Raw genomic sequence first — 21,610 nt, forward strand, 5'->3', positions numbered from 1 at the left:
GCTATGTGGTACACCTATCTCTACGAATACGTCAAATCGACGCAACGGTAAGGCGGTACACAAACTCCGTTATCTAAACTCTCCAGTGGCTGTTACAAGATCACTTTTGCGTTCTTCATTTACAAAAATCACGTGCCGAAAAGCGATAAACATCGAGAAAATCAATGATACTATATTTTAGCTATAATCATAGCGTAAGCATATTTTGAAATTTAAGTTTTCGAAAGTATTGTTAGTTTGTGTATTGAAGAAATAAATATATCACGTTATTATAAGTAACTGCAAAAACATTAGTAACAATTCAAGTTGTACATTCTTCGACGAATAACCCTTCTTCACGGAATACGAGCAAACGAAATAAATATACGTTGAAAATCAGCAGACAGCGAAGAGGAAAATTTCCGGAATTTAGGTTTCGAAAGAAAAAGGGGTGCATGTTCTTCCAGATTCGAAGAATTATATAAAATTCAGCCGATCCCAAAACTGTTACTATCTTTCATGATACAGATAATAGTTTATTCTTCGCCAAAGGACTTAAATAAAATACCGTATCATTTTGATATAGATATTTTTTTTAGAAATAAATTACTTATTCTAAACAATGTTTATTTTTTTGAACATGCGTCAAATCGACGCGTGCCGTAGAGACAGGTATATAAGAAATCTCCGTAAACCTTGAGTTAAAGACGAATATCTCTAAAATAATGGAATTTAGTTTCATACATCGCTATTCATGAATTGTATAAAAAAGTAATAAAGTTTAATTGTAGATTGTACATAACCTTACAAAGTTTACTAGTCAAATTGTCACTTGAGATTCAAGAGTCGGGTATTCGAATATCTACATATACTTATTAACGTCACTTCCATTGGTAACTATCGAGCGAATACATAACATCGAACTGCGCAAATTAATAAAAACATAATTAAGTGTTATAAAATAAGGTCAAACGGTGAATGGGATATTAGATATGATATAAAACACAATATAACCTGAAACTCCGAGTTATGATTTTTGTTCATTGCAACGTGTTTTGATGAGAAACAATGGATAAAGTATTATCGAATACTTTACAAATAAGTCGGCGTTTAACCCGCAAATTTTTCGTAGTATATCAGTCTCAAAAGTAAGTTCATAATAAAATTTTAAACATTTATAATACAAGCGGATACGTCATTTCATAATAACATTTTCATATTGCAGATTTTTAAGAAATTATGGACTGTGCATGCACACTTGCGGCAATGCTCGCATTTTACAACCGTACTTATTGTCTGTCGCAAAACAATTTGATGTTAACAGCATTCAGAAACGTGATATGTTTATCCAAACACAAGATACTCCAAATCCCAATAGTTTAAAGTTTTTGCCTGGGGTTAAAGTGCTCGAACCGGCTCAAACCAAAGATTTTCCCAATGCTACCGACGCGTATTGTTCACCGTTGGCGAAAATGTTATTTCGCGTAGAAGGTGTAAAGTCGGTCTTCTTCGGACCCGACTTTATCACGATCACAAAAATAGATGAAGACGTAGAATGGAAGTTATTGAAACCAGAAGTATTCGCTGTTATCATGGATTTCTTTGCGTCTGGTTTGCCCATATTAAACGAAGATCAACCTGCAGCAGATACTCGTAATTTCTCTTACGATTTTTTGCAGTTTATTCGATTGATTATATATATTAAAAGAAAGTTTTCATTTTGAAGAAATTAGCGAAGACGACGATGAGATTGTACAGATGATAAAAGAGCTGTTAGATACTCGTATACGACCAACAGTCCAAGAGGATGGCGGTGATATTGTATTCATGGTCTGTATTTGTATACAAAATTTGTTCGTAATATTTCTATTCTGTAATACCATTAATGCTTTTAATAATAGGGATTCGAAGAAGGAATAGTAAAATTAAAAATGCAAGGATCTTGTACGAGCTGTCCAAGTTCCGTAGTCACTCTAAGAAACGGAGTACAGAACATGATGCAATTCTACATTCCAGAAGTCCTTGGAGTGATACAGGTAGATGACGAGACCGATAAAATTGCGAAAAAAGAGTTTGAAAAGTTGGAGGAAAAAATTAAAACGCCTGAACAGAGTAAAGAAAAGTAGAAAACAAGATCTGTAGTTCACTATATTATATAACAAATTCTGATGTAAATAAAATATGAAATGTGTACGTTTAATTATATTTTTCCCTTTTTTATTGTTTTGTTTTTGTATAAACTCCTTAACGGCTAGATACAGACACTTGCCATACGCGTATAGTATTGTCAGAGTATCCAGCGAATAATGTTTGTCCGTCGGTAGACCATGCTAAAGACAGACAATGGGGTGGTTCTGCTTTCGTTGTAGTGGATACAACTTCCGGCTTCAATTCTTCAACCATTTCTTTGGTTTCTAAATCCCATATCTTGATCCACGGTCCAAACGCGGCGCAAAGCCAATAACGATTAGGACTAAAGCACAGAGCTGTTATGATGTCATTATGATCTAAGGTGTGCAAATGTTTTCCATCATTCAAGTCCCATAACATAGCTTTGCAATCCTGTAATTATAAATGAAATATTTATATTAATAGATATCCGTGATATTTCATTGTACTGAATAATACAATATTTCTTTTTCAAATATATACCTTTCCTCCAGAAGCACAAAGCGAGCCATCAGGGGAAACGGTAACTGTATTAAGGTATCCAGTATGTCCACTGTGATTAATCTTCAATTTACAATTCGTCAAGTTCCAAACCTAGAAAACATTTTAATACTTTTAACAACTATAAATACTTATTAGTGCTAGAAAATTATTCAAATCTAATTTTAAATCAGTCCCATATCCGCTAATACACTCATGGATATCATGTTAAATAAAAGTATGCATCATATTATACAATTATTAAATATTTGTCATTTTATTAAAAAGGAACAAATAACATACCTTAACTAGTTTATCCCAACCGGCCGAAACGATAATGGGATTCGAATGATTCGGTGAAAACCGCACACAACTGACCCAATCTGTGTGCCCGTCGTCTTGGATAGTGTATTTACACTCCGCCAACGTGTTCCATAATTTAATAGTCTTGTCGCGCGAGCCAGAAACAATTTGACGATTGTCCACAGAGAAGGCAACACTTAAAACGTCCTGTTAACACAATATTTAATTACTCGATTCCGTTAAGTCACTCGAAATTATTGTACCTGTGAACATATCGGATATGATCGATACTTACAATACCACGGAGACATAATCACCCACCTCTTCTACTTTTAAATATAAAAAAAAATATATAAAAAAAAGCTTCAGTATAGTTTTTTCTCATCACTCACGTAGTATTGTCTTCTGCCAGTGGCATTAGAAAAAAAAAATAATAAAAAAAAAAGCTTCCGTTCATATCACGACGAATGGACGAGCTTGTAGACTGGAAAATTGTCACACCTTGGTATGGTCTTCGAACCTTCGTGTAGTACGGCCTGCGGCCAAATCCCAAAGGCGTAGAGTTTTGTCCCACGAACCGGACAGAGCATAATTACCATCTGATGACAGTACTACATCGCTAATGAAATGAGAGTGACCATACAAACGTTTCTGTGGTATACCGTAATTGGCCTCGTCACGTGTCAACTTCCATACGATCAAAGTTTTATCTATGAACAACAATGGAAGAATAATTGAATTAGTACATCCTCGCGTATACCAATAATGGCGGTAATTTACGCGTGTCATTATTTTTGTTAGAAATTGTGCACGCGGATCGAATATTACTTGTAACTTCTGTACAAACGATATCGGCTATATGGAAAATACAAATGTATTCGGTAAATTAAATACTGTAAAACAAGAATATATGTTAGCGAACTTACCACGTGAAGAAGACAATATCATATCCGGATATTTCGGATTTGTTGCGATTTGGGTGACCCAACCATTGTGTCCTCGGAGCGTACCCCTCAATTGAAGAGTTTCAGTCATCTTAAAAACGTTTTAAGATATTTTACGTTGTGGATTACAACGGATTCCAACAACCGACCTACACTCAACAACGCGTTACACGAAAAGGACCGCTCTATCCGCTATGCTTTTCGGTAAACGTGTACCGCGGTCATCGATCATGTACTTCTAGACGCGCATGTGGAGTTGTACGATCATAGAGAGCTCTCGGTTCTCACCTGTGGTGGTCGAATGGCCTATAAAATAGTGGAGGGGAGACCTCGCAAATGGGATTGGAGGATGTCAATGGACTCAAATGACAATTTCCAATAACAGTGTCGCGACCATGTTCTACTCTCCCTATTGGTTGATAGTAACCAACATTAACGAAACTCAAAAGATTACTCTTTAAATGCACATAGTTTTTCACCAATTAACTTTTGGTAGCTTGTTTTTCCTTTTTTCAGAAGTGTTCAAAAATCTTTTCTGAGAAGCCTAGGGACTTGTGCGAGAGGCTGGTGACTTTTAATTACGATGCTCTGTCCCGGTTATGTACAGTTAATTCCGAGCCCTGCGAGGATCTATATAGAAATTTTCTTTACTCTGATTGGTTGACGATTTACTGCCGTCACAGGACCCACTGTGGATGGCACGAGCAATAAAATAGTGGAAATATGTTCGCCACCTTAGGGTGTAAGATACATTACCATATGATGGTATCGTGCTATCAAATTTATCTTTTTTATTTTATTTTTCGTATTCTAATTATACTTATGTAATAAAGCTAGCTTTTACCGACTTTTGAAACTAATTTGATATTGCAACAATTTGTATAATAAAAAAAGTAAACAGGTTGTAAAATTTCACGTGGAAAAACATTTTTCTAGTTCGTCCACGAGATCACAAGATTATGAAATTTAAAAACCCTTCTGAGAGTCAAGTTGTGATTTGTCATCTATTCTCAACATTACTTGTTACGTTAACAAATACTACACAAATATATTACTTTTATTTAACAAGTTATCTTTTTATATTTTAATGAAATGCCGTCAAATGAAACAGTTCAACTTAAATAGTACTCTTTAAGATATTCAGCCGTGGGTTTAAGAATTGCTTTATCCTTAAGACTGATAACCCAACCGGGTGCAAGACCATAGAACAACTGCCTCGGGTCTTTGCGCTGTACGAGCATCTCGTATTGTGGATCGTTCTCAATTTTTGGAAGGGCGTAACCATATTTTTGCGATAAAATTAACCGTTCTTTGGAAATCTCTTCAGGATTTGCCAAATATCCTCTTGTAACAGCGCTCGAATAGTATTCCAAACAGTCTGTCGGTGGCAAAAATCTCCGTGGTATTGGTTCACCTAAATTAATGAATCATATTTTACACATAGGGGTATAAAATATTATGTAATATTTATTTAGAAACAAAACAATGGATTTACCTTTCTTAAAAAATTGTTCCGGATTACACAAAGCGAATAAAGAATGGTTGTCGTAATATGCTGTAGTTATGGTACCACCGTTTCTTTCGACAGCAGCAATTACAGGTTCGCTGGCCCATTGAACTTCAATATTTATTTTAGCTTTGAAATCATCGGCTCCCTGAGAAACAATTTTAGACAAACCAATACAATATTTTCATACGAAAATCTAAATATACTTCTATAATAAAATAATCAAAAAATTAAATACCTCATCTGTAAGGTGAACGCCCGCGTGTTTATGCTCCATTTTGATGTTATAAACTCCTGTGTTAATCAAAGATACTAAATCTACAGGTTTAGACGTATCTATTCTATTTAGATCAATAAATAACTGCAGAGCCTTTAAAGACAAAGGTGGATACTCTCTCCTTAAACTGCAATTAGATTATTTTAATATTAAATTTCTAAGCAGGTGCAATGGATTGCAATTTAACGTAAACAGTTCAATTAAAATCAACTTACTGATGTCCTTTATAGTAAGGTTCATAACCAAATCTGAGATAAAATGGGGTATTTCCAGTCTCGTATCCAAGACGCATGTAATTTTGTCGCTGACCAGAACCTTTGTTACCTGCTCCATGTTTATCACCTCCGTGTTGCCCTCGACCACGCTTCGACTATTAAATAATTCTTTATAGTAGTGTATACACGATATCAATGCATACTATTGTTAAAATAAATCATACTTGTTTCTTTGAGCCGGGATTGAATCGAATATTACCCAGGAAAAGTCTTGGCAATGTTCGCATTAACGATAATGCCAGATCATTTCCATGTTTCCCAGTCATTATTTCCGAAATAATCAATTTCGTCTCTAAAACTTCATATCCTTCTTTACAAAACAACGTGTTCCTTATTTATCAAAACGTATCAAGTTTTAGCATACATATACAATGCGTTCTTAGAACCGCTTTCAACGTCCTCTAGATGAATTTTTCTATCCCCCACCACTCTACTGCGCATCCAGCGTCGCGCAATTTCTCTAGAAAGAGAACACAAGGGATGATAAAAAGGAACAGAACGAAACTATAGCAGCTCAGAAATGTTGATACGAGAAAATAAATGAATGTTAAAAATGAATAGGAAAAACTATAAACTTTTTTCTTAAAAAATGTTTATTTTATTGAAATGTTACTTTAGTGTGATAATGAGCTTCTAAAGCATAAATGCCATTTTCTGAAATTCTGGCCTTTTGCGTAAATAAACTCGTCTATGGAGATTTTAATAAATCTATATTTATTGACTCTGCGATGTTCAACACATTTCTCTGAAAAACAAAGGAAAAAGAGAGCCGAATTCTCAAAAATTTCATAATTCGAACGTTCTCAGTATTCGATTCAACTTATTGTCTCAACTTTTTAAAAATATAGCCCGGACAAGAATAATTGAATATTATACCTTTGACAATAAATGTAGTATCATATTCGTTATGAATAGCTGTAATTTGTTTATAGGATAACGATAAACAAAAAATAACATTACTAGTTTTATATTATTTAATAAAACTGCATGTTGTACTATATAAAGACATTTTTAATAACATATTACATAGTAACTGATACATTCATATAGTATATAGTAACCAAAAATTAGTGTGGCACTAAAATTCGGAACAATCACATTGAGTATTTTAAATAAGTAAAGCGTATCTTAAAGATGGATGTAAATTCATTAATATAGTCTGCATATCTCGGCTGCTAAAAAATTATACGATTAATCTTTATTATTAAATCATTTCAACAATTCTATTTAGGACAATATTATATGTAAAATAGAGAAATATGTTCCTGAATGAAAAAAAGAAACATGAAATATATTACATCGCCAATTAATAACGTTGACAATATGTTTGCCAATGTTCGCCCATCTGCTATAAAAATTCTTTGAAAATAGTACGAAATGATAGAAATAAATAACAATATTCGTAAACATACATAATCGTTACATAATGATCTACAGAAGAATATTTCAGTGTTTATCTGCAAAGCGTTGCATCTAGTTGGACGAGCCACGGCAGCAATAATTTTATTTTCGTTCTGTAATTTAGATCCGCAGCGATAGGGTTATGTTCCAAATAAACGGTCTGCAAGCTTTTATTGGCTGTTAAATTTTTTATGGTTGCCCAATCATCGATTTCATTGTTATTTATCTGTAAGGTAAAGTCACGTAAATACGGTAAAGTTGAAAGCATAGTAATCTGTGGAAAAAATAATTCTGTTTTTTTTACCCAAAACTCCTCCAAGTCCACTAAATGTTCGATATTTTGAATCTTTGTTATTTTATTATTTGCTAAGTCTAAAGTAGTCAGTTTTTGACAATTTTCCAGTCCTTCTATGGTAGTTATACCATTTTCGGATATATATAATTGATCTAGCTTTCTCAGTTCTTCCAAGTTCTCGATTTTTACGATGCGATTACTTTGCAAACTTAATAAATGAAGATTCACTAAACGATCTAGGTTCTCGATCTTTGTTATTTTATTTTTACCAAGGAATAAGCTTAATAAATTTTCGAGACCATCTAAATTGCTGATTTCTCGTATTTTGTTGTCGCCCAGCTCCAGAGTTCCCAATTTCTTTAGATGCGACAAATTTTCTATACACTGAATTTTATTCGACGACAAGTACAATTTTTGTAAGTTCAACAAATTATCCAATCCTTCAATTTTTTTAATACGATTAAAAGATAGATCTAGAAGCCTGAAAACATCAACATGTTGGTTAACTATTATCTTATTACTTCATTTTCGATAAGATAAAGTTATGATTGCTCAAAACAGTTAAAGGATATCTTCCTCCCACTGATATATTTATCAATAATATTTCAATATTATTAATATATTAATATTTTAATTTATAAGCAATTCCTTCTATTAACAATCTGTCAGTGTACATATATACAGAATGTTACATTTATATCTGATTACCATAACTTTTATATAATATTCCATAATTTTTTCGAGCAATATATTATATTGTACAAACTACATACTCTAGATTAACCAGGGCACTCAGGTTCTCTATGACAACAATCTGATTATCTCTCAATTCTAGTTCAACCAATGTTGTAAGAGTATCCAGATTTTCGATCTTTTTAATTAAATTCCATGTAAAACACAGTTTACGTATTTTCGATAATGGCTCCAAATTCTCTAATTTCGTTAATCTCGAATGATTAAAATCTAATTCCTGAAATATAAATAAAAGTAATTATCGATAGAATATAACAGATAACGAAAATAAATATAAAAAGATTTGCAATGACAACAAACAGCACTATCTGGATCTATGATAAGGATCTTCTCCGAATCTTCGTTTCCGTCATTTCCCTTTATAATCTCGACCGATTCCTCATTCTTATTATTTTCTAAAACAAAAATACTTTCACAACAACCTTATTGTTTTCGCCGATTCTTGCAGCGAGCAATCACTGTACCATTGTGTGCCATTATCGTTGGCTAAAACGATCGAAGACTGTTAAAGTTCGATACACCTGAGTAAAAACTGCGTAGAAAATTTTAATCCTACAATCCAACGAGAAAATCGTTGAAAATACGCTGGGAATATAATTCAATTGTGCTTCGAACACTGTAACTCCTACAGCGCCCCGCACACGCAGATTTTTTATATAGCGTGAACTATAATGAAACGAAATATGAACTGAAAATCATTGACGGCTAGGAGAGAGACTACGGGCGACAACGCGTAACAGAAATTTCTCACGCATCGCATCTACCGCACCGGGTTGTGCCCCTTCCAAAGAGCTCATTTCTCCGACCGGCAAAAATTACGATACAGTGTTTATGTACGTGGACCTGCTCTTCCACGGATTTTCTTACTCCCTAAGCTGGCGCCCACGTCCCCCACTATTTTACCGCGCATCCAATTGGCAGCGAATCCTGTCGCAACAGCGAATCATCGGCCAATGAGAACAATGAAAATTTCTACGTTGGTATTCGCTAACGGATCGTACTGCGACCTGGAGGTGTGCAAAAGTAGGACTTGTTACTGATCGTAGCGTGTTCCGTTGGCAAAAATAGGGTTAGAAATTGTTTTGTTTTCATTGATCAACGATTCAATGCTAAGACATATTTCCTTTCTACTTAACGCCAATTTGAAGAAATAACACTATATTAAATAGAGATAATGCAGGTCCCTGTAGTTTGCTACACTTAGCGTCTGGGTTAGGTCAACTGTTAGGATAGGTCTAGGGTCCACTATTCCGAAGTGGGTGACAATTCCTACTCTATACATATCTCGGAAACAAAGGCCGCGCGCTTCTGCGCTGTTTATAAAGCGAAGAGTTCGTTCGTGCGATGTTGTACGTTGCTGTACGTGGATAAATAACCTGAAAGATGTTGAAACGCGTTGACGGTCGGCATTTATCTCAATTTGTTGGAGAGGAAGTAATATTGATGGGAACTGTAGAAAAAGTAGGATTTATATAATATGTTATTTCATACGAATAATTGTTATTCCAATATAGTAATTTTATGTAGCCGGTCGCTTATTTTTTTTCTTTTTTTACAATTGTTTACAGAAATCCTCGAACGGTACAAATATAGAAATAAGGACGACCGATGGTGTACAAGTTAATGTAACATTGTCAAAACCTGTCGATGAGAATGCAGAAGGATATATAGAAGTACATGGTATATTACATTCGAAATCTACAATGGAATGTAAAAGTTATATATTAGTACCACCTGGTGTAACAGATAAATTTGGTAAGACCGTACATGAATTTTCACTTTTATTTTATCTATCTGCTTTGTTTAAACGTGACTGTAGCGTGAACCGTTACAATTATAGATACCAATCAATACAACGAACTTCTGACTATGTTAAACGTGTTGGGACAAAACGACTGGTGGGTGGTGGAACAGGACCTAGAGGACACAGAGAGCACAAACATATAAAGACAAATATGAAGTTTTTATAAAAATACGGTAAATTGTTTCACATTATCGTTAATCAGTTTTATTTAATAATAAAATTAAATAACCATATTATATAGACACTGTTCAGTTGTTGTTTCTTTCTCGTTGTAAGTTAAATCTATCAAAACCTTTCGAAACTAAAATAAAACTATTATTATCATTTATTGTTCTTGGAATCTTCGTACGATACATACTCCAACCTTGATGATTCATCCAAGGAGAAGCATCCACAAGTACAGGATGTTGCGGGGCATTTTGAATGTGTGCTAATTGTTTTGAATTTTCATTTCAAAAATTTCCAAAAAAATATTCATAGCTACTAGAAAAGACTTTGTTTGGGACGAGAACGTCATAAAAGACAGCTTTTAGATTTCAATTTCACCTGCGACGATATTTCTACAGTACCGACGTCAATTTACCTTCAAATTATGATCATTTTATTTCATATTTTGGCGATAAATGTTCAGCTTAAGAGGGTAGACTTCGTAGCGACGCGATAAATGCAGAAGACACGACTGCCGACAAAAAGATAGCGGAACGAGACGCCTTGGACTGCAGATCGCAAGAGAATCGTTTAGATTTAGATTACAGGCGTTTTGTATGTTTATAGGGTAATTACTACGCTTCCGATACGTAGTGGATCATTGGTGGAAAGAAAATTTCTAAATCGAACTTCGGTAACGGATCAAGCCGGGGCCTGGAAATATTTCTGTTTGTCACATAACGTTTGTATATTATTGTAGCAGTTTCGATTATTTCGATTATTATAATGGAAACCGCTGAAAAATTATAATTATTACAAAAATTTATAAAAACATTTATTTGCACGCTCGAGACACGTGTTTGCTTTTTCGGTAATTTCTATACGCGTCGATTGCAAGAAAATAATTCGCTTCTATATTTTACATACATGTAAAATGCTCGTTCAAAATATAAAAGATATTTCGTTGAATTATATATTTATACAAGAATATTTTCTATGGAAAATTAGTCGCTCGATAGAAGTAGGTTTAAAACCATCACGAATTCACGCCAAATTACCTAAGAGTTCATCGCTCCGCCGTCCGCAGCGCTGAGATAGAAAACCTTGAAATTTTACAAGACCGTATCACTGTGTAGAATGTTTGTTCGCTATGATTCATGATCTACGGAGTGTATTTACAGTATATATATTGGACGATATCGTGTAATACGTTTTGTTTTTATAATACTTTGAATTTTCACGCTTCTCGTTTAAAGAATCCAGTTTTTATGTTCTTTTGCAACTTTTAATTACCGCTAAGTTATCTCGATTTCTAAATAGAAACAAAACACTTAACCTACAGAATCTATACTAAATTTTGTCTTGTATCAGGTGCAAGAATGGTCATTTGTTGATGTTTACTGGGGAAGATACGGATTTAGCTTATTTTAAATATCGATGCCCACAGCACGTGAATCTCATCGAACACATGTAAACGTTGGCTACGTCATTTTCGTTTAACCAGCGAAGTTAAATAAATACGGAGTATTTCTCGTAGTATAGTCACCGGCTAAACACAGCGATGGTAACCATACATTTGTTTTGATTATTTTTAGTACGTGCGAAATGTTTACATATTATTTATTTACAATTCTTTTTACCGAATTTTATCACTGCGAATTTGTACGTTATATTAATGTTGTAACAGAAGCTGCAATACACATTAGTCGACATGAGTATTTTTATAAATATTCTTTGATAAATAGAATAATATTTAATTATTTTTCTCTATTAGGAAAGAAAATAATATGTAAAACGAATCAGTTTTTGTAATTTTTTTAAAGAATATAGTAGAAAATAACGTACTATATATTTTTTTTTTGGTTTCAGTCTCATACAATATTGCTTGTTCAACCAGGCAATAGACCTGAAACACGGACATATTCTGATTATGAAAGTGTTAATGAATGCATGGAAGGTAATATATAATATTTTATCATTTGTTATCTTTTTTTTTAACAATTTGATCTGTCCAGGACAAGATTTTTGGTTTTCTAACGAATTAATTATATATTATCATTTTTATTATAGCTAAATAGTTATATTCATTTGTTATTTTAATATAGGGGTGTGCAAGATTTATGAGGAGCATTTAAAGAAGCGGAACCCAAATACTCCAACTATCACGTACGACATCAGTCAATTATTTGATTTTATTGACGAACTGACAGATCTGTCATGTCTCGTCTATAAAAAATCGACAAATACATATTCTCCGTACAACAAAGATTGGATTAAAGAAAAGATATATGTTTTACTACGCAGAGCTGCAGGACATAGCGAGTAACTAACAGACAAAGATAGACATATGTTATGTGTATAAGACAAATTAACTTTAAGTAAAGGTCTATATTGCCATTTGTAATAATAAATATATAATCGAAAGGCATACTGTAATGCTTCGTTTTCATTTCGATCAAACTGTTTCCTAATAATATTTTTAATTAACTGTGTGTCACTGTCATAAATGTTCTTGCTATATAAAAATAAATGCAGTTTCTTATTGTCTTAAATTTCCGCATCCGTTTTAGGTCAATTCATTTTAAATATGATTGCCAGCTTTTGACGAATTGTATGTAGTAATATTCTGTATGATAAAATCCTAATTATTCAATAATATTTTGTACAAATGAATCGAAATTATTAAAGCTGTTATCAGACAACCTCTTTTTATCATTGATACTAAAGATCTCGCTTATTTTTTTATGACCATTTGCGGAAAAAATATCATGGAACAAGGGTATTTGGTTGAAAGGGACAAAAATTGTATTAAAATAATAAATTTCTAGCAGTTTTTTTATTTAATAGTACTAATTTTTATGTGCAAAAGTGGAGATGAATATTTTGAAGATTCCCGGAAATTTTGAAACTCTGATTAAATAAAATCCAAATTTCAAATAAAATTACAAATATAAAAATTTTCAATTAAATTCATCTAAAGCTAAATAACTATTGCAGCGATTAACAAACGTTTATTTATTGTCTTGTACTATATTTGGATAGTATTCAATATTTTAATTCCAACTTTCTAAAATTAATGTTTATGTATACAATACTTGATTGTTGTACATGGATATTGATCGCAAAAATTTCAAACACTCTTGTTTTTTTTTAAAAATTACCAAAAATCTTTATTATAGTGGCATTTGTGTACTACTTCGTAATATATAGCACCTAAATTAATACAAGTTGGTTGTTGATATTTGTCACTTCGGGGATATCTTTGTCATGTCAAATTGAATCTCTAAATAAAATCACTCTCGTAAATGAAATTTTAACAATCAAAAGCTCGATTGATGCTACCACCTTCGTGCGGGCAAGCTTTCTGTACCGATCGTTGTATTTGAATGGAAAGATCCATCCCCGAAGTATTACCGTAAAAGTGAAGTAACGAGAAAAATAAGTAGAAGATGTAGCAGTTGCGTCATTGATTTCAACGATGAATTCAGAGCAAAAAAGTAACATGTTTCTTTTAGTTATAGTAATTATAAAATTGTTTCATTTTAAAGTTAATACTAAATAGAAGGTCGCTAATAGCCTTGCAGCTGATGCGACGTAAAAAAAAAAAAAAAGTTAATACTAGAAGCGCTTATTTTCATCTGACAACTTTTCATAAATGTCTAGGTAAAGCTTAAATTTTTACATGACCTTGACTTTGATATATATATATATTGCAAAACTTTTCATCTTGCAGTGTACGTATTAGAAGTAATTTATTTCTCTTCATTTAAAAGTTATGGAACAAGCTTCTATTTTAACCCAAAGTTACGGTCATCGCTAGCAGTTTTCTTCTTCCTAGATATTTACCTCAATATTAATATGATTTATCTCTATTTTACTTTTAAATTAATAATACTACATTCAAAATTTCTTCATCTTTTTTAAATCAAATTTACTGATTTATAGAAACAATGTTATATTATATAACGAGCTTATATTGTATATTTTTATAATGAAAAAATCATTTGTAACAAGTGCTAAACTCTCTAGTGTCCTGTCAGAATAATTATGATTTATAACTTTTCTAAATGATGCTATATAAAAATTATTACAATATAGTATAAAACTACACTGTTCATATATCTCAGAACTTTGTTATTAAATACTTCTGTAAAGAGTGTACGTTTTTAAAAGTACATGTATTGCGGGTGTATTATTTTATTTTTATTTTATTTTTTTCATAATAGCTTTGATTGAAATCAATAATACGACTGCTATGTCTTCTTGTCGGTGTAAGAACACACAATAGATTCGTTAAATCTATATACCACATTCCTTCCATTCGATAACACACATTATTCCAAATACAATAGAACTTAAATTTACTGGAATAACGCACAAGTATCGTAACAGTTGTAATTCAATATTTATTCGTCTTAACAGAAGCAATTAAATTGATTTAACGTAAACAAACTTCAACATTAATTTGTTTTACATAATGTTATTTTATGATATGCAAAATATAAAGCAAATTTTACTTTTCTAAAAAAAGATAAAATATGGCTATACGCAAGACTCCCATACTGTGCGTTCTTCACAATTCAAACCCTGAGAGCTTGGACATTCCCTGAAATACCTTTAGCACATCATAGAATTGATTCGACTACTATTTTTGGCTTGTCACAAATGCAAAATCATCTTTCAATATTTACCAATACATTAACATTCTTCTAGTGAGGAAATTATTTGGATTACTTCCTGAAAGGTTCGTTAATTTCGTGTATATGTTGTAATTGATTGAAAAAAAATTAGTACATCGATGTAACGGATTCAATGAATATTGGTATTACAGCATAACAGCTTTAGCCCGAATTTGATTCATGAAATATTATTTTAATATTCATTAAATCGCTTTACCTCTCAACGGGTATGTATAGTGATTTTTATCAAAATCACTGGTACATTGGAATCATGATAAATCTCAAATAGAAAATCTAAAAAAAAATGCGTTAATTGTAATTAAATGATCTATTTATATTTATACTATACAGTAATAAAAATAAAGAAACTTAAACTTTTGCTACGAAATGAAACGGATATACTATGTTGGAGCCACTTATAGGCCCCAATATGTTAGTTAAGGGTTAAACATAAAAATAAATTTTAAATAAAATTATTTTGTTAATCACTAAGAAAATAGTTAATCATAAATTCATAGAAAATATTATAGTAAGAATGAATGCAGTGATTCATAAAAACAATCATTTTATGACATTCCATTTTCCTTAGAAAGAATATCGATATACAAATAACTATTTCAACCAACAATTAAGAATTGAAAAAATAAGTAATACACTAGCAAATGGGAATTTTTATTTTTATAATAAAATTCTTTAAAAAAATATCTAATGAAACATTTTGAATATATTACTGAAGTTTTTATAATTATAACTAGTTGATACGCAATTTAACTAAGATGTTTTTTTTGTTTTGCTTCATAAGATTTTAAAAAGTAATAGAGCTTTATTTTTGTCTTAAGTAATTTATCTCCGGTTAAAAATTGTTATATTTATTTCTAACTGGCTTATCTCTCTATTATTATCAATTAGTTAGTTTTGGTTTATTTAGATCACGATTGTGTGAACACTAATTTGTGGTGTTTGACTTTGTTTCAAAGTCGAGAAGAAAACGTACATGCAAAGTTTTTAATATTTATTTAAAATAAATATTGAAAAATAATAAAGGAAATAATATTCGAATTAAAAAAAATATCAAGCTACTAGTGGAAGTTCGAATGAACAAATCGTTTGAATGAAATATTCCTTGTTTTTCGAATAATATTTTTAAGACATCTCTGTCATATGTACTGTAATAAGATTAAATTTTTAATGATCAAAAAATAGTGATAAAAATAAAACATTGAATTTTTAATAACACGATGGTGTTCATATTATTGTCCAAAATTTAATCCGTGTTGTTGGATGTTCCAATTCTACTGTCTCAGTTTTCATGTTCGAGCCTGTTCATCGTTTAAAACTCGTAACCTTTTTCGGAATTGAAACAATTTATCATGTCCAGGCAAATGTATTCTAATGTATATTACATAATATGAATAAACATTAATAATTTGGCAATATTCTCCGCACATTTAGTATAAATGCTTGACTCGGCTTTAAAACAAATTCTATTTGATGATTTTTTACAGCAGTTAATATTTTGAATTGGTTCATAATTATTGTGTTTTATACCTCGTATTAACTGTATTATTACTTAAAATATTTTTACTTCGATTTTATTTAAATTTTCATTCTTAAACCAAGACTAAGCGAAAGAAACTACCTCATTAACTGAAAATGTATGCTATACTCTCATACCTTACAATTAGGTGTAGTATGGGAGTCGGTATTATTTATAAATATATCTAATTTCTTTAGAATTCGGCAAATGTTAGTATACATGTAACAAAACATTCAGTATCATCCTGAAATATTACATTTTTATAAGGTTTATACAAATAAAATGTTTTGCTACTATCTATACTATTAAATATATAATAATAATAATGGAATAAATTTGTGTCACAATGAGAATTTGTATACTACTAATTAAGTCATCGTCACTAGAATATTTGTAGCATTTGTTATAGAACAATTTTAGCGAAAAGGTAATATTATTCTTACAGTTTTATATGTAACAAAGATAAGGAGTAACAACTCTTCAATGATATAAAACGTATTGTACAAAACAGTTCTTATGCTATAAATACATAACATTCTAGTTATATTCATTATTTTGTTATACATTTAAATAAATGTTTTTTTTTTAATAAAACATATATACAGAGTGTCCGCTTTTATCAGGAAATCCAGAATATCTCAAAAACTACAAAAGACAGTAAAAAGATATTGTGACAAAAGCTGTTTGATTTGTTACGACAGATTACGCAGTTTTAATAGTTTTTTAAATTATAATTTGTTAGAGTTTTCCGAAACAAATTCAACGACATTTTATTTGCTATCATTCCTGAAACTGAACTTGGAATAATAACAAATAATATGTCATTGAATCTGTATCAGAAAACGTTAACGGATTATAAATTAAAAAAATGTACTATTCCATTTAACAAAATTAAATTGATCTTAACTACGCCACTATACACTCATGTAATAACTTTTAAATCGCTCAATCTACCTCTTTCGAATGACAGCTTTTGTATGAACATTTTTTCACTATCTTTCGTAGTTCGCGAGAGATTCAGAATTTTCCAATAAAATGGACACCTTGCACACCACGTTTAACAGAAATATAAAGTGCTGAATTATTGTAATAAAATAAGTAACATTTTTTAGTGTAATAAATGTGAACTATTTATCAAGTATACATAATAACATATTCGGCTTTCTCGTGAAACTGGACTATATTAATTTTTAATTATATGAGCAATATAATCTGATTAATTTAGATTAAATTTATAATATTATTGTATCGATTTTTCATTATCACAGATTGTTTTAGTAGGCCTGTGGTCAGACTTAAACCCTGAGGCCTACAATGGACTAGTAAATTTAATAAAATCTATTTCAATACCATACTAAATGTGCAGATAAACATCACGATTCTAATGTTGGAAAGAGTCTCGTTAACACAAAATAAGCTACATCATAGTTACTCCAATATGTTGTATGTGCTGCAACTGTGTATAGATAATTTCGTCCCAAACTTGCTCGAAGTACATAATCTAACCGTTGTGCTAATTCTAATAATCATAAAAATGTTTTTCATTAGTTTGTTCGATACATAAGCAGTAATATTATTAAAAAAGAATTTGTCTTTGAATAATAATAATAATAATATAATATTAACTATATACATACCTTGACCTGGTTGAATTGGAGTAGACGCATCTTCCTTAGCATTCCAACCTGCTCTTACTAAACCCCAAAGACTCCAACCTTTGTCTGCAGCACGATTAGACATGTCCGGACTCTCGTCTCTTTCATCTGTTTCTGTGACAACGTATTTTCATATTCTTTACATGCATCATCAAAATTTATTATTGTTTCAAAGAATATCTAATATACCTGTGGGGGAGAAAGCCTGATCAGCACCACTTATCGACGGAGGCGATTGTTCCATCTGTTGACCTTCGACTCCTCCATAAGATGGAATAAGAACTGGTTCGATCTTGCTATAGCCTCTCTCTAAGAGTGGTTCCATTCTATAAGCTACAGGATCAGACCAATGAAATATATTGTAAAATCTTTTACATAAACCTTGTGGCATCACATCAGTTCTATTGGATGGAGAACGAGTCCTTAACGCAAGGAACACAGACAACGGTGAACCCAAACAAAATAAATTTTCAATCTGTAATTATGAAATTAATCGGAATTTATAGAATTTAGAAATATGTTAAATATGCAAACGTAATTATTATATTTACTGGAAATTGTAATCGTTGCAATAGCACTTCTTGTGTTTCTGGGGATGGCGGTCTTGTATCTGGACCCATCCAGCCTGTGACAATATCATAAACAATTACACATCCTAAGGAATGTGCTAAGATTGAAACTTTGCCTTTCCAACCTGGATGTCGACTAGCAAACATAAAATATAGCCTGTTCAATTCTTTTTGTAAACCCGCTCTTACTTCGCCACCATATAGAGGACTAGTATAATAAAGTATATCCATTGCTGATGAATTTAACAAATGTCGTATGCTTAGTACACTATAGGGTGTAATAGCTTCTACAATATCTAAAAAGATATTTACAAGATGCAAAATTAATATTGTTTACCTGGCGAATATAAAAAAAAATTTTACCTCCGTCAAGCTTTAAAGAGGATCGCCATTCAACGGGAAAAAATTCAACTCTATAATTAGAACTGGGAAAATATTTTTGTTTCAACCAGTCCACGCAGTCTCTGAATCTGTATTAAACGTTAAATACGTTATATTCAATCTATAAAAATCTGTATATAAAAGATATAATTATAAATTTAATTGTGGTACATACGATGTTGTATTACGAATAATTTTTCCTGTATCCCTCTTTTGACCAATTCCATGCACTACGAACACTATATGATCTATATCGTTAGGTTTATCCTCCATTACTGCAGCAACTTTGTAACCTCTGCGTAACTGATAGCCTGTTGCTAAAAGTTTCAATACATATAATACATAATCGTATTTTGTTTCATTGTTACAAGAAATATAAAATAAATTACATACTTTTTGCAAATCCCAGCTTTGATGTGACGCTACGCATTAATTTGCTATGTCTATATTCGCTATGTAATACAACATCATCTATACTATGCCAATCGACATGAAATTCAGGAAAATGTTCTGTGTGTAATACTGAAATTAATATATTTTATTTGAAAGTATTTGATATAGAGAACTGAAATAATATATATATACTGAAATAATAACAGTAACTATACTTTTGTAAGGATGCGGTACATCAGATGCTGAAGTAGATTGACTTGAAAGCTGCTTTTGAAAAAGATTTAGATGAACTTCTTCTATGACTTTGGACTGTCCTGATTCTAAGGGTATCCAGGTACCATCGTAATACCAAGTGCCTCTCATAATTTCCCATTCTTCCCCTTTTGGAAATAAAAATCAATGATTATATATAATAATTAGAGAATAGTAAACGAGCAACTGTTTAATGAACATTTTTATGTATAATATATATCATACCTGGACAATATATAGAAACACATTTCATTTTATCAATTTCCACATCGTACATGCCTCCTTTAACTACAATCTTTTCTATATGAGGTAAATTATTCAATGTGTCATTATTTTTATTAAGTAAATCTTGGTAATTTTGCCAAGCATTTTCGATTCTTAAACTGTCGTATCCACAAAATTCTACCCATCTTTTGTCCACACCGTCTCTATAAAACCAGCGTATTTGCATCGATGTCAATGGTTCTGCATACGTTAAAACATTCGCCGTGTCTTCTCTTTCAACCATCGGATTTTGTTCCGAGGTAACTTCGACAGCTTCTTAAAACATTAAAAATTATCATATACATCATACACGACTATCGCAACAATAATTTGGTCATTAAATATTATGGAACACAGTACTTTCATTATGCATTAATATTCAACTAATATCAATATTCAACTAAATTAATATTTAGCTAATTATAAATTTGACGAGTCTCTAAATTATATAAATGACATTTTGAAATTCGCGCGCATTTAATTAAATATTACAGCACATAAATTGTATATTATAAACGTTGGATTTATAATATTTTCTTTTCCACATATTGATTGAAATATCTCTGCACATGTAATGTATACATTGCGAACGTTTAAACATATGGTTTTCATCCTAATTCAAAATGTAAACTAGAAGAATCGATTATTTAAACGAAGTTCTCGAGCTTATGCATAAATAACGATGAGACTAATTGGTGAAAAAGTTTAAATGTACATTTGCATTCATACCTTCGAACTGTTGTAGTTCTAAAGGTGTTTCACTGAAAGGGTCAACTTCGTTTCGGCTATTAGACATCCTGTCAATGCGTAATTATCAGTCGATATAAATACCTTTCAGCTAGCGTGATTACCAAAAAGGAAAACACGGTATAAGCCACGAAAATAATCGGCGATTCGTGACAAGTATTTAGAAACGTGACTTGTTATCAAAATAAGCGTCAACCACTAGCACATGCTTGTCACTAATGCAAATTTATTATTATTACGTAGTATCCATTAAGTCGGTTTAAAATATCACTTTGTGTTCGTATGCGGCGATAACGGTAGGCAACGTCGTTTTTGGTTAAAGTAATAGAAAATCTGTGGAATAATTCGATATATGTAACGACGGGAATTACTAATGAACGGAATTGTTCTCCGCAGTAGTTACAACGTTATCTAAAATCTGATATAGAATTCTTCCTTCGCGACGTATCGTTCAAGTCGAACTATGTATATATACATATCTTGTACAACTGTATTCCCATTTTCCTGTGCGGTAAACTGCTGCATTCATCAATAAACAGCTGATATCCAAACGCAATGCGTAAAATAGTATGTACATACGTTATGAAAAATTCACGTGTATAGGTCCTATCGATATTATGTGCTTACATACTACTCCATATATATGTATATACAAATAAATGTATATACATATATATATACATTATATGCAACATATACGTATGACATGTGTGTTACAAAGTATGTATGCCTAAGGGTATACATATACATATATATCGACAGATAATTGAACATAATTCCACGCGTATGTAACAGGAAT

At 31.5% G+C, this 21,610-nt stretch overlaps 7 protein-coding genes across 9 annotated transcripts; 3 read left to right on the forward strand and 4 right to left on the reverse strand.

Annotated features, from left to right (window-relative positions):
- The first annotated feature begins 619 nt into the window (after window positions 1–619).
- On the forward strand, window positions 620–2,199 carry LOC144473846 (NFU1 iron-sulfur cluster scaffold homolog, mitochondrial). The gene is made up of 4 exons (XM_078188137.1): window positions 620–1,127; window positions 1,205–1,632; window positions 1,706–1,809; window positions 1,881–2,199. Exons 1-4 carry the CDS (start codon window positions 1,048–1,050, stop codon window positions 2,103–2,105), a joined length of 837 nt encoding a protein of 278 aa, XP_078044263.1. The 5' UTR covers window positions 620–1,047; the 3' UTR covers window positions 2,106–2,199.
- On the reverse strand, window positions 2,171–4,082 carry Rack1 (Receptor of activated protein kinase C 1). Its single transcript, XM_078188136.1, has 5 exons — window positions 3,858–4,082; window positions 3,433–3,641; window positions 2,932–3,138; window positions 2,632–2,742; window positions 2,171–2,541 (listed from the first exon to the last, which is right to left on the reverse strand). Exons 1-5 carry the CDS (start codon window positions 3,964–3,966, stop codon window positions 2,224–2,226), a joined length of 954 nt encoding a protein of 317 aa, XP_078044262.1. The 5' UTR covers window positions 3,967–4,082; the 3' UTR covers window positions 2,171–2,223.
- Window positions 4,083–4,865: 783 nt separating this feature from the next.
- Mrpl15 (mitochondrial ribosomal protein L15) lies at window positions 4,866–6,340 on the reverse strand. Its single transcript, XM_078185271.1, has 5 exons — window positions 6,099–6,340; window positions 5,875–6,029; window positions 5,621–5,786; window positions 5,371–5,530; window positions 4,866–5,289 (listed from the first exon to the last, which is right to left on the reverse strand). The coding sequence occupies exons 1-5, from the start codon at window positions 6,198–6,200 to the stop codon at window positions 4,988–4,990; spliced, it is 885 nt and encodes a 294-aa protein (XP_078041397.1). The 5' UTR covers window positions 6,201–6,340; the 3' UTR covers window positions 4,866–4,987.
- A 762-nt stretch (window positions 6,341–7,102) lies between these two features.
- Window positions 7,103–9,173, reverse strand: LOC144473237 (uncharacterized). The gene is made up of 5 exons (XM_078186933.1): window positions 8,848–9,173; window positions 8,684–8,778; window positions 8,404–8,600; window positions 7,640–8,111; window positions 7,103–7,561 (listed from the first exon to the last, which is right to left on the reverse strand). The coding sequence occupies exons 1-5, from the start codon at window positions 8,858–8,860 to the stop codon at window positions 7,388–7,390; spliced, it is 951 nt and encodes a 316-aa protein (XP_078043059.1). The 5' UTR covers window positions 8,861–9,173; the 3' UTR covers window positions 7,103–7,387.
- A 453-nt stretch (window positions 9,174–9,626) lies between these two features.
- LOC144473123 (replication protein A 14 kDa subunit) lies at window positions 9,627–11,819 on the forward strand. The gene is made up of 4 exons (XM_078186726.1): window positions 9,627–9,844; window positions 9,952–10,138; window positions 10,224–10,360; window positions 11,706–11,819. Exons 1-3 carry the CDS (start codon window positions 9,767–9,769, stop codon window positions 10,328–10,330), a joined length of 372 nt encoding a protein of 123 aa, XP_078042852.1. The 5' UTR covers window positions 9,627–9,766; the 3' UTR covers window positions 10,331–10,360; window positions 11,706–11,819.
- On the forward strand, window positions 11,757–12,764 carry E(r) (enhancer of rudimentary). The gene is made up of 3 exons (XM_078186727.1): window positions 11,757–11,898; window positions 12,204–12,291; window positions 12,440–12,764. The coding sequence occupies exons 1-3, from the start codon at window positions 11,896–11,898 to the stop codon at window positions 12,658–12,660; spliced, it is 312 nt and encodes a 103-aa protein (XP_078042853.1). The 5' UTR covers window positions 11,757–11,895; the 3' UTR covers window positions 12,661–12,764.
- A 450-nt stretch (window positions 12,765–13,214) lies between these two features.
- Window positions 13,215–21,414, reverse strand: LOC144472793 (phospholipase DDHD1). 3 transcript variants are annotated; one of them, XM_078186165.1, is made up of 11 exons: window positions 21,051–21,414; window positions 20,794–20,861; window positions 20,026–20,337; window positions 19,764–19,928; window positions 19,549–19,677; window positions 19,331–19,472; window positions 19,138–19,244; window positions 18,757–19,070; window positions 18,395–18,680; window positions 18,188–18,319; window positions 13,215–18,069 (listed from the first exon to the last, which is right to left on the reverse strand). In XM_078186165.1, the coding sequence occupies exons 1-11, from the start codon at window positions 21,059–21,061 to the stop codon at window positions 17,924–17,926; spliced, it is 1,812 nt and encodes a 603-aa protein (XP_078042291.1). In that variant the 5' UTR covers window positions 21,062–21,414; the 3' UTR covers window positions 13,215–17,923. The 3 variants fall into 3 exon arrangements, with proteins under 3 accessions (XP_078042291.1, XP_078042290.1, XP_078042292.1); XM_078186164.1 differs by having other exon boundaries at window positions 20,026–20,340; XM_078186166.1 differs by having other exon boundaries at window positions 20,794–21,414.
- Window positions 21,415–21,610: the final 196 nt, after the last annotated feature.

Source organism: Augochlora pura, chromosome 7 (assembly GCF_028453695.1).
Source record: "Augochlora pura isolate Apur16 chromosome 7, APUR_v2.2.1, whole genome shotgun sequence".
Lineage (NCBI taxonomy): Eukaryota > Metazoa > Arthropoda > Insecta > Hymenoptera > Halictidae > Augochlora > Augochlora pura.